Here is a 12103-nt window from a genome sequence, read left to right as displayed (position 1 = left end):
AAACCCTTAATTACAGACCAGGATATTTTTCTTTATAAAGTAAAACACAAATTCTAAATAAAAACCATGCTAAAACTACTATTGCACATGTTAAGGAAGACCACTTACAAGTTTCCTACATCAGTTGAGGGCTTCCCAAATATATTTATTTGAAACTGAACTTACACCCTTCCATCCAAATTTTGAGGTATAAAAAGTATGTCTTTTTAAGTGATGAAAAGTCACTGTCCTGCATACTGAACTCTTAACACAGAAGCTGAATTTTGCTTTCCGACTTGCTGCTACCTCATCATAATACCAAATGAAGGAAGGGAGAACAAGGAAAATGGAGACGAAGTTGTCTGAAGTTATATGACTTTTTCACTTTATCCATACACCTTTTATTTCTATTCTACTTCGAAGTAGCACACTAGAAATTTTGATTTCTAATACGGTAGCTTCCTATAGTTGAATATACAGCAGTCAGCAACGCTCACATTCTCAGAAAAACTGTAATGAGCGAGATAAGACAAGACATCCAAGTAGCAGATCAAATAGCAGTTAAAAATGAGAGAAGATTGTAGCTTACATGTATGTTCCCAAACACAAGTCACAATAAGGCGCAGCTGGATATAACTTAAAGAGAAATAAAATTACAAAGTCTTGAACTGAACAAAAGCAGTAGTACAAAACCAGGCACTTAACTAAACCTAAGCCTAAAACAAAATGCTAAGACATGAAAATATAGCTCATGTGTCTGAACAACTTTACTTCTACTCTGTAACACCGCATAAGGTAACCACAGTATGATTAGTCCTTACAGTGGATTTGTAGTCTTAGATTAAATTCATTTAATTTCTAATGATCACGCAACACACGTATCCTGGTGCTTAGCATAAATATTTTAATACTTAATTTTCATTTTGCATGAAAGTTTCTACATATTTTTTGGCAATAAATAGTGCAGCTTGGAAGCTGTTTGCTACAGAAGTAGCTGAGCCTTCCCTTTCCTTCATCGCCAGCTCCTACTGCTGAAGTACCCACTTCCCTGATTTTAATCACCAGCTTGATTTTCTAATTTCATTGGTCCTGGCTCAAACCCATTTAAACATCTACTCCAAATCACTTTGACATAGGCTATTTGTTATAATCTATGTTTCAAATCTCTCAGTAACAGCAGCTGATGATACCCATGTGCTTGTTACAGTACTTAAACAGTAACTACAATAGTAACAAGCACGTGGAAAATAGAGTGATCACTCACTACATTCAGAGCTGCAAGAAGCAGCTGGTAGCAATGACAGGAACAGAACAAAGCTTTTCACCAAGAAAGGAGTTTATAACTGAACTCCATAGGAAGAGCTTAAAAAGAGAAAATTAGAGGGTGTTGAAACATTTAACATGATTCTGTGTTTGTATAACAGTAGTATTTTGTATTCCCTTTTCTTATTCACATCTACTAAACAGGGAAATACCATAACTCCCATTTTACAGACAGGCCTGTAGAATGCAGTGATTTGTGCAACTCCCAAGGAAGTCTATAAATAATCAGGGATTTGTGCCAACAACTTTTAAATTGCAGCCAACTACTATAATCCAAGATCTGCAACAAAGTGACGATGTCAGCTGTATGGACAAGGTGAAGAACTCAAAAAATAATATTCTGGACCAAGCAAAAGGTGCAAAGGCTTTCAAGGAATGTGGTCAGGAGAGATGCTTTATACCTTCTACCTCTTACAAACAAACAGAAAATTTAGGAAGAAATTTATGGTGATAGAGTGGAAAATATGACAACAGAAAGTACCCAGTAATAACCCACTGGATAGAAGATGAGGTTGTTTAGAGTGACAGAGTTATCAGCAACAGTAGCTAGCAATATATTTACCCTCCAGAATACTACCAGCCACTTTAAGGTAGAATATGTTTTGAAAGCAAACAGAAAAAGCATGCCACTGAAAGAGTTAAATGAAATGTACACCACTAATATCTTAAGTGACACAGATTAGAAAATGCTCTCCCTAAAAGACTTTAGCCATGAGAACACATTTATCGTGTTTAAATATAACCCCGCTCTTACAGTCAGGAAAAGCTAGTGGACTACTTAGTAAACAGGATCTCTTTCCAAAGCACCCAAATATATTCTACTGCAGCACTTGAAATCTTTCTCAGAAGAGGACAAAAGGAAATTTATCCAAAGGTTTGAAAGGAAAATGGTACAAGCTTTCTTCTCAGTGAAGATTTACTTGTGTCAACAAGCTGAAGCAAGATACACAGAACTCCCTGTTCTTTCACCTTGCAAGTGTATTAACAACAAAAGCACATTCGTAGATATTTACAGAAGTATTGGGATCTGTGTGCAACACTATTCAGAGGCTGTAACACAAAGCTGTGATTCCCTTTGACAGAGCATCAGGTGAACACTGTAAGCGTTGCAAGCTGTAAACTACAAAGAAAGAGCAAAACCTCTCATCCTACAAGTCTCTCAGCTTACGCTGCATATTAGGAATGAGGCAATCTACTTCCATTCATGGAGGTACACAGGAGCAGCTGTTCTAGGATAGCTGTTCTTGACAGATCCTGGTCTACAGCAGCTTTTGGAATTATTAGTCAGAGCCAGGCCTAGCAGAAAAGGATAAAAGTCTCAAGGAAGCCTCAAGTCAAACAGCCAAAATAGGCACATTTAAAACTCTGAAAATTCCAACAGAACAAGGCAGACTCATATGGTTACTAACACTTTAAAAAGAGTATTTCATCAAGGAAAGGATGTAGAGGAAAGAACTTTCTGAGAATTAGAATACAGTCAGGAATGTATCTCAGAATTTCAGCAACACAAGAAATTCTAGACTGCAAAAAGATCTGCTTAACTTAGTGGGGAATGACACCATATTCCAGTTTGCTCCTTTAGAAGACCAGGCAGACTGGAAAGACTGACAGTTGTGGTGGCTATAGCTGTATATACTCCAGCTGTATCTCAGATCAGGCCACTTCCTAAAGAAAAGAGGAGTCATAAGGAGAAGCCAGTGAATTAGGCTGATCTACAGATCAATACAGATGGCAGCACTAGGAAAAGTTCTGCAGCTACCTTCAGTCAAGAAGATGAAAAGTCACTAGTTGCATTCTATTTGTATCCAGAGAAGGAATGTGAAAAATGGAACCTGCATTCACAAGCACAAAATTTTGGAGGTTCTTCATATATAGAATGTCTTAAACACCTACTCATTCAACAATTGTCTCAGAACTCAAAATTACCTCACTGCAAAACAACAACACAAGGCATTGTTTCAAGTATTACCTGATTTGAAGATATGTATTAAGCACATAAGCAGCGTGCCCAGCTCCTGACAGTAGAAAGTATGCTGCTGCTCATTCATATCCACTTTCAATTGTTTGGTGACAATATCTTCCAGTAGAATACCAACCAGTTGTAGTAAGAACCTTAAAAAAAAAAAGCATACCATCAACAGGAAAACCATCACTGCAATATCCTTCAGAATAAGATGATGTTTGCCTACAAAACTCAGTAAATTTAAAACCAAAATAAAAAATCCTTGTGCGTTTATCCAAAAGAAAATGTTAAATTAAATACTATATAACAGGTTGGCCCCAAACAAACATGATACTATTGCTATGGACAGATAAGAAATTCAATAATTACATAACGGAACTGTGTTACCTACTCATTAGCTGAAGTCATAAGTGACAGCATGCATACAACAGCCCACTTCACTCACACAGCAAACACTGAAAATGACATGGTGTCTTCCTAGTGATTTGCAATCAGCTAAAAAAAAAAATACGCCTTGACAGTTACTGTAGCTCAGCTAAGGAAGGGTAGCTCGGTAAGTCACAGGAACTGAGCTGCTGGCAGCCTCATTTATCCACATTCACTCTACAACATGGATTCCATATCAAACCTCCATCCAGGTATACTGGGTTTATGTGGCAAGGGTTTGGTAGTGAGGGGGTCTACAGGGATAGCCTCTGTGAGAAAAGCTCAGGATAGGTAGAGCAAAATCAGCTCCAGGCAGCTCCAAAGGAGACCCCTGCTGACCAGAGAGAAGCCAACGAGCAATGCTGGTTGGACCCGTGAGAGCAGACTTAAAAAGGAAAAAAACTGCTGTGCAACAGCTGGGAGAAAAGAGTGAGAAGAAGCCCTGCAGCCCCCAAGGTCAGTGCAGCAGGAGGGCTCCAGGCACACAGCAGCAGCTCCCCTGTGGAGAGTCCCCGGTGGAGCAGGCTGTACCCCTGCAGCGCATGGGTCCCACATGGAGCAGATCTCCATGCTGCAGCCCGTGGAGGAGCCCCCAGTGGAGCAGGTGGATGTGGCCTAGAGGAGGCTGTGGCCCAAGGAGAGCCCCCAGGCCAGAGTTGCAGCCCATGGAGAGGAACCCACACAGGAGCAAGGGTCTGGGGGGAGCTGCCACCTGTGGGGGACCCGTGCTGGAGCAGTTTGCTCCTGACAGATAACCCCATGGTATGGACCCATGTTGGAGCAGTTCTTGAAGAGCTGCTGCCTGTGGGAAGCCCCCCCAGGCTCAGTTTGGGAAGGATGGCATCCTGTGGGAGGGACCCTATGGGGAACAGGGGCAGAGTCACCAGGAAGGAGCGGTGATAACTGACCATAACCCCCATTCCCTGTTCCCCTGCACCACTCAGGAGGGAAGAGGTAGAAGGTATATGGGGAGAAGGTGTTTTCAGTTTGCTTTTAGTTCTCACTATTCTTGTCTGCTAGTAATAGGCAATAAATTAATCTCCCTATGCTGGATTTGTTTTGCTCCTGATGGTAATTGGTGAGCAACCTCCCTGTCCTTATCTCAACCCTTGAGCCCTTTCCATCATATTTTTTCACCCTTTTTCTTTGAGGAGGGGGAGCAAGAGAGTGGTTGTGATGGGGCTTAGCTGCCCAGCAGGGTGAAACCACCACACCAAGTTAAAAAAAAAAAAAAAAAGGCAAAACAAAACCCCAAAAAAGGGTGTCTGCAATAAGCAATGTTTGCTCCTGGCCATAATCATTCCTCGACCTACTCTGGTTGGACATAAGGTCCTGTTAAGGGTGTCCAGATGCCCCTTTTTCTTCTATCCATCACCCCCACCAGTAAGCTGAATAAGAAGCAGAATTTTCTTTTTATCTGAAATTCCATACTTGAGTAAAAAGTTTTTAGTTTCTTAAACAAATAGCTATTTCAAATGCCTCCCACCACATTAAGACATAATTGTCTTAATGACAAACACTGTGTCAACAGAATACGATCACCATCTCTCCATCTTTCATTTTGCTTAAGTCATTCTTGCAGAGCTTCAGCATGGGAAGCTAACTAGACAAAGCTAGCTCTTAAAAAGAAGAAAAGAAAGAGTAGGACTAACTTAATCAATTGTATCTATTTGCTGCCAAGATTCTAGTACAGAACACAGGCTTCTGCTGTGGGTATGATTCATCTTTCAGGCCCCACAGAGAGAGGATGGAAAGGATTAAACAGTTAAAGCTTGAAGTTGATTTTAATAACACCAGGATTTATCCATCATAATGGCTCCAGTAGGTCTTTCACTTGGCTTGAGACGAAACACTGAAGCAGTGCAAAGTCTCTACTAAAAAAAAACCATCTCCTTTCTTTGCTGTTCAGCTCATTCCATCTTCCATACAACCTCCTCCCGTGTATCAACTTAGAAGACTTTATTTCCATCAGATATGCAATATTTGTGCATACATAGAGCTGTTAATATATTTGTGACTTTTCAGAAATCTTAATCTTCCACTTAAGTTATTCAAGACAACATACCTAGAAAACGTCTCTTCAGGCAGATATTTAGCCTGTTTAACCTCAGCACGATCCTCTGGTGTGGATACATTATTTTCTCCACGTCTCAGTCTGTTAATTGCTTGACACGAAATCAAATATGGTGAGAAAGAAAGCTCCTGAATACGGGATAGAACTATGTCTTCTGTGGATTGTGAAATCAGAACTCTAAGGATAGCTAAAATTCCAGAAATCCATAGCTGAACAGTGCTCACTGATGCCTAGCAAACAAACCAAAAAAAAATGTAGATTGTTAGAGTGAATAAGCATGACCATTGCCAAGAGCACAGCATTTTAAAGACCTGACCACCAAAGTTTTTTGCTGCTTGCTCTGTTCTCATGTCTAATTTTATGCAACAGCTAATTAAAATGTTCAACTTCAAAAGAATTCAAAACAACATAGGAATATATTCAGCCTTCCTAAAGCAAATCTCCAAAGAAATTAACAATCTCAACTATCAAAATAGTACTAGCACTTGCATAAGAAAAATGTGTTTTACGTAATGAATTGCAATCTAGAATTTACCATAACTGCATGTATTTTTAGGATCAGGAAGGCAGAGAAACAAAAAGAAGGTAAATAACCCAAAAGCGGAACACTTCTGTATAAAATGCTAGAGATAGTAAATCTTGTTAATTCTAATGAATTCTTTCCTAAGCTCTGCTTCAGGTACTTCAACACCACATTGCAAAATAAGAAATAGAAATACAAGCTCTTTCATTTGGCATGAAGGACACAAGATTCTCTCTTCTCTTGAAACATCCACTTTTACTACTACTCTAGAAACACTTCATGTGTTTTAACAGGTTCCCCCTTGCTTACCATTGTTTTAGGAGTAACAAACATACTCCTTAAAAGCATGTCCACAGGGCGAAGGGAAGAAGGAGCCAAAATTTCAAATAAAGTGTTCAATACTCCGAGGGCATCATGAGAATCTATATGCATCTGTAAAAGAAAACCACAAAACTAATTTATAACTACCACCACACGTAAATGCAACACAAAATTACCATTTCATGTTTTAAACATTTCTGTAACAACCTGTATATAATAAGGCTGCCCTTTACAGCACAAAATTTACAGCAATAAAATCTATGAAAAGTAAATTGAAACTTTCATTGCAGGCCTTCCTATGCAGTAGGTTTGAGAACATGGGCAAAAATCTATCCCACAAAATACAGGTATCACTTATTTATTTTAGGAAAAACATGCCAGATTCAGAGAATGAGACAAAAAGACTGATTGTCATAAAACTTAAAGACTTCTCTCTTCCCTGCACATCCTAGCAGGCATATTATAGACAGCAGTGGTGACACAGGAATAACAATGTTTTGGCCATGAATAAGCTTAAAATGACAATTAGGAGGAAAAAAGAAGTCCTAATCATCAGAGAAGTGAATGGCTACAACTGAATTACACTGCAGCAGCAGAGACAGGAGTAGTAAGGATCAAGCCTGACTTGATCAGTTTTTTATTTAAATTATAAAGCAATTGATAGCAAAAAGCCAAGGACTGGACTTTATCTGGACGACCCTATTTTGCCAGCCTAATTTGATAGTTGAGTACATACACAGATCATACAAAACAAAGGCAACTTCAGTTTGCCAGCATTTTAGCTTCCCTCAAAAATTGCTGTTTAATCCTCCGTACAGCCTACTCTCCCCCGCCATGCAACCTCCTCATAGGAGGGGAGAATCTGTCATCAAAGAGTGAAGAACATATCAAGGGCACAATTTCATTAGTTTTGCTTTATACCCTGGAATTAGAAATAATTACTTCAAATAAAGTTGTACAGTAAAACAAGCCCTCTGTTGCTTAGGGACAGTACAGAGAATCCTTGTCCTAAAGGGAGTAGACTCTTCTTCCCAAATACAAAAGATCTACAACCTATCCTCAATCTACAGTCCATTTCTGGGCTCCCCAGTAATACAGACTCACACACACTGGAACAAGCCCAGCAGACAGTCACATAAATGATTAAGAGCTTGGAGCACCTGTCATACAAAGGGAGGCTGAGAAGGATGAGATTGTTCAGCCTGGAGAAGGCTCTGGGGGATGCTAAGATGTTAGAACAGGTCCAGAGGACGGCCACAAAGATCATCAAGGGGCTGGAGCACCTCTAATATGAGGAAAGATAGAAAGAGCTGTGGCTGTTCAACTTACAGAAGGCAAGGCTCCAGGAAGTCCTCATTGCAGCTTTTCAGTACTTAAAAGGGGGCTTATAAAAAAAGATGGAGAGCGACTCTTTGCTCATTCAGATAATGACAGGAGAATGGGGAATGGTTTTAATCTAAAAGAAGGGAGATTTGGATTATAAATTAGAAGGAAATGCTTTACTCAGAGGGTGAAACACTGGAGCAGGTTGCCCAGAGAAGTTGTGGATGCCCCACCCCTGGAGGTGCTCAAAGCCAGGCTGGACGAGGCCCTAGGCAATCTGATCTAGTGGGCAGCATCCCTGCCTATGGCGGGGGGTAGAACTAGATGAGCTTTGAGGTCACTTCCAACCCAAGTCATTCTGTAATTCTATGATCTTAACAGTGTGTACAAATATCTGGCCAGGGGCAAGAAGGAGACAAGAAGACAAGACAAGTACAGTCTTGTCAGTAGTAGCCAGTGCCAGAAGGAGAGGCAATGGGCAAAAGTTGAAATACAGGAAACATCCATTGAAATACAACTCTCTTCCTTTCTCCTGCATTTTTTCCTTCTCCCTGTGAGGATGCTCAAACACTGGAAGAGACCCAGACGGGTAATGGAGGCTCCATCCTTAGAGATGGTCAAAATCTGACTAGACGTGGTCATAAGAAGCCTGCTCCAGATGCCTTCTCAAAGCAGGGTCAATCTCTAGAAGTCCATTTCCGCCTCAACTATTCTGCAATTCTGTGATTTAAAAATGCAGTTTTGGGTGATGCTTTTTCATTCTCCTTACTAAAACAAATGCAGTTAGGCCCACCAGAGTTATGAAAAAAATGGGAGAATATTCACATTAGGAAGTGCTCTGAGCAAGACACAATTGTGTACATATGAAAAACAGAATGAGCTTTATCTGGAAACAGCCTAGAGGATATCACACATACTGTGTGTATTTAAAATATGATCTGCATCATTTCAAAGGCTTAGTTTATCCTACAGTAATTATTTTTCCAGATATGGTGGCTACACCTTAAAGAAAATACAGAAATTATCCAAAGCCATAATTACAATAATTGGTTACAGGAATTATTTTACAAGTTTATAGATTAAAAAAAATGCATATAGCAACCTGTTGTTTTGCAAGCATTGGGAGAATAATGTCAGCTATTTGCCGGGACAATCTCTTCCATTTGTCTTCATTTTCCTTATGACACTGCTGCAACACTAAGATGAACATTTCCAGCACCTGAGGAAAGTCCAAAAGAATGCAAGTAAACACCATACTATTGGAAAACATTCAAGTAATGCTGCAATGGGAAAAAAAAAATTATCACTTCATGCATTTGGCAAAAAAGCAACAAGAAAAGAAAATCCACATGAGAAGCCATACAATATTTTAAAATTCCATTTTTGGGTTCAAAGTTTGTTCTTAGTTGTGACTTTATTACTATGGTTATTTTTAAAGGAATTTTTCAGTTACTTTTATAAATCAGAAATAAAACGTTTTCTTGATCCTTCTTAAACTGCATTTGTCAAAACACTAGTCAATGGGAAAGAAGATAGAATATCTGAGTGCTGAGCGCATTTTCCCCACATGTATGCTTTTTCTTATAGAGCTCATTCCCCTGGGATGCATCACTTTTTTATACATCATGTAAAAGTTTATAAGTCAGTCTTTAATGGTGGACACCAACAGCAAGGATCATGTACAGTAGCTGAATATGTTACTGACTTGAGGGTTACAGAGACCATACTTTCCAGGATAGTCAGGCCAAAGACATAGCAGGCAGGAATGTTAATATATGAACTGGGAAGCGGGAAAGAAGAATCTGGTTCTGAAAACTAGTTATATGGAGCACTTCTAAAAGAAAGTCAAGCAGTTCAGAATCAGAAACAGACCATCAAAAAATAAATAAAAAAAAATCACCAGACGACTTTCTTCCCAAAGAGCTTTCTCATGAGAAAGGAGATAGAAGCAATTCTGGGTCGAATTACTTTAACTCTCCATTCTCCAACTCCATGCAGTTACAGTTGTAAAAGAAAAAAAAAAAAGGATAAAGATTGCAGTTCTTGGAGCCTCTTGAGTTACAGGAACACCACTGCAGAATGTCCCTGCCATAGCCAAACAATAGAACTGCCTGGGGTTAGCTTACATACACTGCATGAGCAGAAAAGGACAGAATAAGAGCTACAAAAGGGATGGTGTGGGATGAAGAGCAATGCATGGGTGGTCTTTAATAGGTTAAGTGTGTCAGAAGAGGATCTGCTAGCAATTACAGTACCTTATGTAACACAAAGTTATTCACTATTTTACATCATGTGTCTACAGAGTGTCATTTCATATAGTTATATTAGTCATTTTATGATTATAAAACTACAAATTCAAAAGAAAATGTGGATACACAAAATTATTCCAATCTGAACATGCAGTTCTAACAAATTATTTTGACAAGATGTACTGACTTTTCTCCAACTATTCTCAGAAAATGCAGTGCTTACATTAGCATACACTAGAATTGCATTTTCACATGATTAGAGGAAAAGCATGTTAAGTTTGCTAATCGCCTGAAAAAGCAATAAGCTCCTGTGTTAATTATGTCACTTCCCTTAAAATTACCTTTATGTTTTTCTTTCAAACAAAGTGTGTTGATGAAAGCCATTCTTACACTCCTACATGATATAAACATGATTTCCATATCTGTGAGATCTGGGGCAAAGGGGTAATTGATAACTGTGTAGCTACCATCCTCATTACCTTATTCAAATAGTTTTTTTAACATGTTATTAAGTTACTGCTATTGCACAGCAACACTTACATTATTTCTAAACAGCACATTACCTCTTCCACTTTCCCCCCAAATTCTTTTGAGTTTCTTGGTTTCTAATTTATTACAACTCTTCTTTTAACCTTCTGTTTAGTCAATCTGCAACGCAACCAGGATCATGATCCTTACTGAAGCTTTTCAGTGCTTTGTAACCTAGGCTTGCCTATGATGTGCAACAGACATATTATTTAACTTGCAATAACTGATTTGTACCGCAGAGGCTTTCCCCTACCACAATAGTCTTTGAACACTCTCCATATACTGAAAGATCACACACAGAGTCCAGATATTCAAGATTTGTGTAGAAAATTATTAGTATGTCCTGAAGCATTTTTAGTAGTCAAAACAATGTTACCCTTTTACAGAGCATAAACAGGAACACTGTCTTCTTTTACCTGATGGTACTGGATAAGTCTCAGCAGCATTGACACTACCACCTCCTTCTGTGTTTCCAACTCTTTTCCAGCATCAGCTTTGTTCGTCCCTCTTAACACAAAGAGATCATGAACGATGGGCTGCAGAGCTGGTATTGCTAAAACGGCAAGTTTTTGTTTGTTTTAGCATGAGACAAGTCATTCTTGAACACTTTTTTCTTATTCTAACAATTCAGCTACTAAAAGAAAATTGCTCTTTTTGTTTAAATGTTTTTCCCATCCCTGAAAAGAAAGACTTTCTGCACATAGATGTCTATCTTTCTAGTTCTAGTAGAACAAAGTTTATACTGTGTACACACTTGCTCCTTCTCACAGAGCTAAACAATACTTTTCTAAAAAGTTCCTCAGCAGAATCACTAGCAAGTACAGGACAGATGCTTCTACTTAAAGGCTCAAAGTGAAGAAAACAGAAATGGGACTAAATATCAACATCAAAGCCTTTAAAATATTGCTGCATTGTGGACTAATGTTAACAGGGTACAATAAATTTCATGGAAAAATTAAATGAAACTTATTTAAGATATTAAAAATTTATAACCTAGTGTTTTCTGGAACAATCATTATGACCCCACTTTTCTATACCGTGGAACAGCAGTTATACTTTATTGCTGAACTACCAGAAATAAACTGATTTTTTTTTTTTAATTACCATGTGTAACAGCTTTCCTCCCACTGGCCATGATTCCATCACACAGCTGAATGATCTTAGGAATTCCGATTATCTGTTTGGAATGATACCGCTCGTAAGACAGCAACACCAGAAAAAAAAAGATATTAGGAATAATTGCTTCAGACTCCCTGAAAACAAAAAAACAAAAATGTCAAGTTTGAATTGCGCAACTCTGTTCAGTAGAAATGAACCTGTTTCCACTAAAAATTTTTTAAAGAATGCATTCTGCTTTTATATAACATTTCAATGATTTGTGCCTGATTCTTTAC

General features: G+C 38.7%; 1 protein-coding gene across 3 annotated transcripts in view; it reads right to left on the bottom strand.

The window, feature by feature from the left end:
- HTT (huntingtin) overlaps positions 1 to 12103 on the bottom strand; it is an 83549-nt gene that overhangs the window by 29605 nt on the left and 41841 nt on the right. For all 3 annotated transcript variants that reach the window (XM_068679761.1, XM_068679762.1, XM_068679763.1), the window contains 6 exons: positions 11814 to 11962; positions 11126 to 11262; positions 9035 to 9151; positions 6598 to 6720; positions 5757 to 5995; positions 3272 to 3414 (listed from right to left, as the gene is read on the bottom strand). In XM_068679761.1, coding sequence (XP_068535862.1) covers positions 3272 to 3414; positions 5757 to 5995; positions 6598 to 6720; positions 9035 to 9151; positions 11126 to 11262; positions 11814 to 11962 — 908 coding nt within the window. The remainder of the gene's footprint in view (positions 1 to 3271; positions 3415 to 5756; positions 5996 to 6597; positions 6721 to 9034; positions 9152 to 11125; positions 11263 to 11813; positions 11963 to 12103) is intronic.

Source organism: Anas acuta, chromosome 4 (assembly GCF_963932015.1).
Source record: "Anas acuta chromosome 4, bAnaAcu1.1, whole genome shotgun sequence".
In the NCBI taxonomy this organism is placed as follows: Eukaryota; Metazoa; Chordata; class Aves; order Anseriformes; family Anatidae; genus Anas; species Anas acuta.
This window is presented reverse-complemented; position numbering and strand designations above follow the sequence as displayed.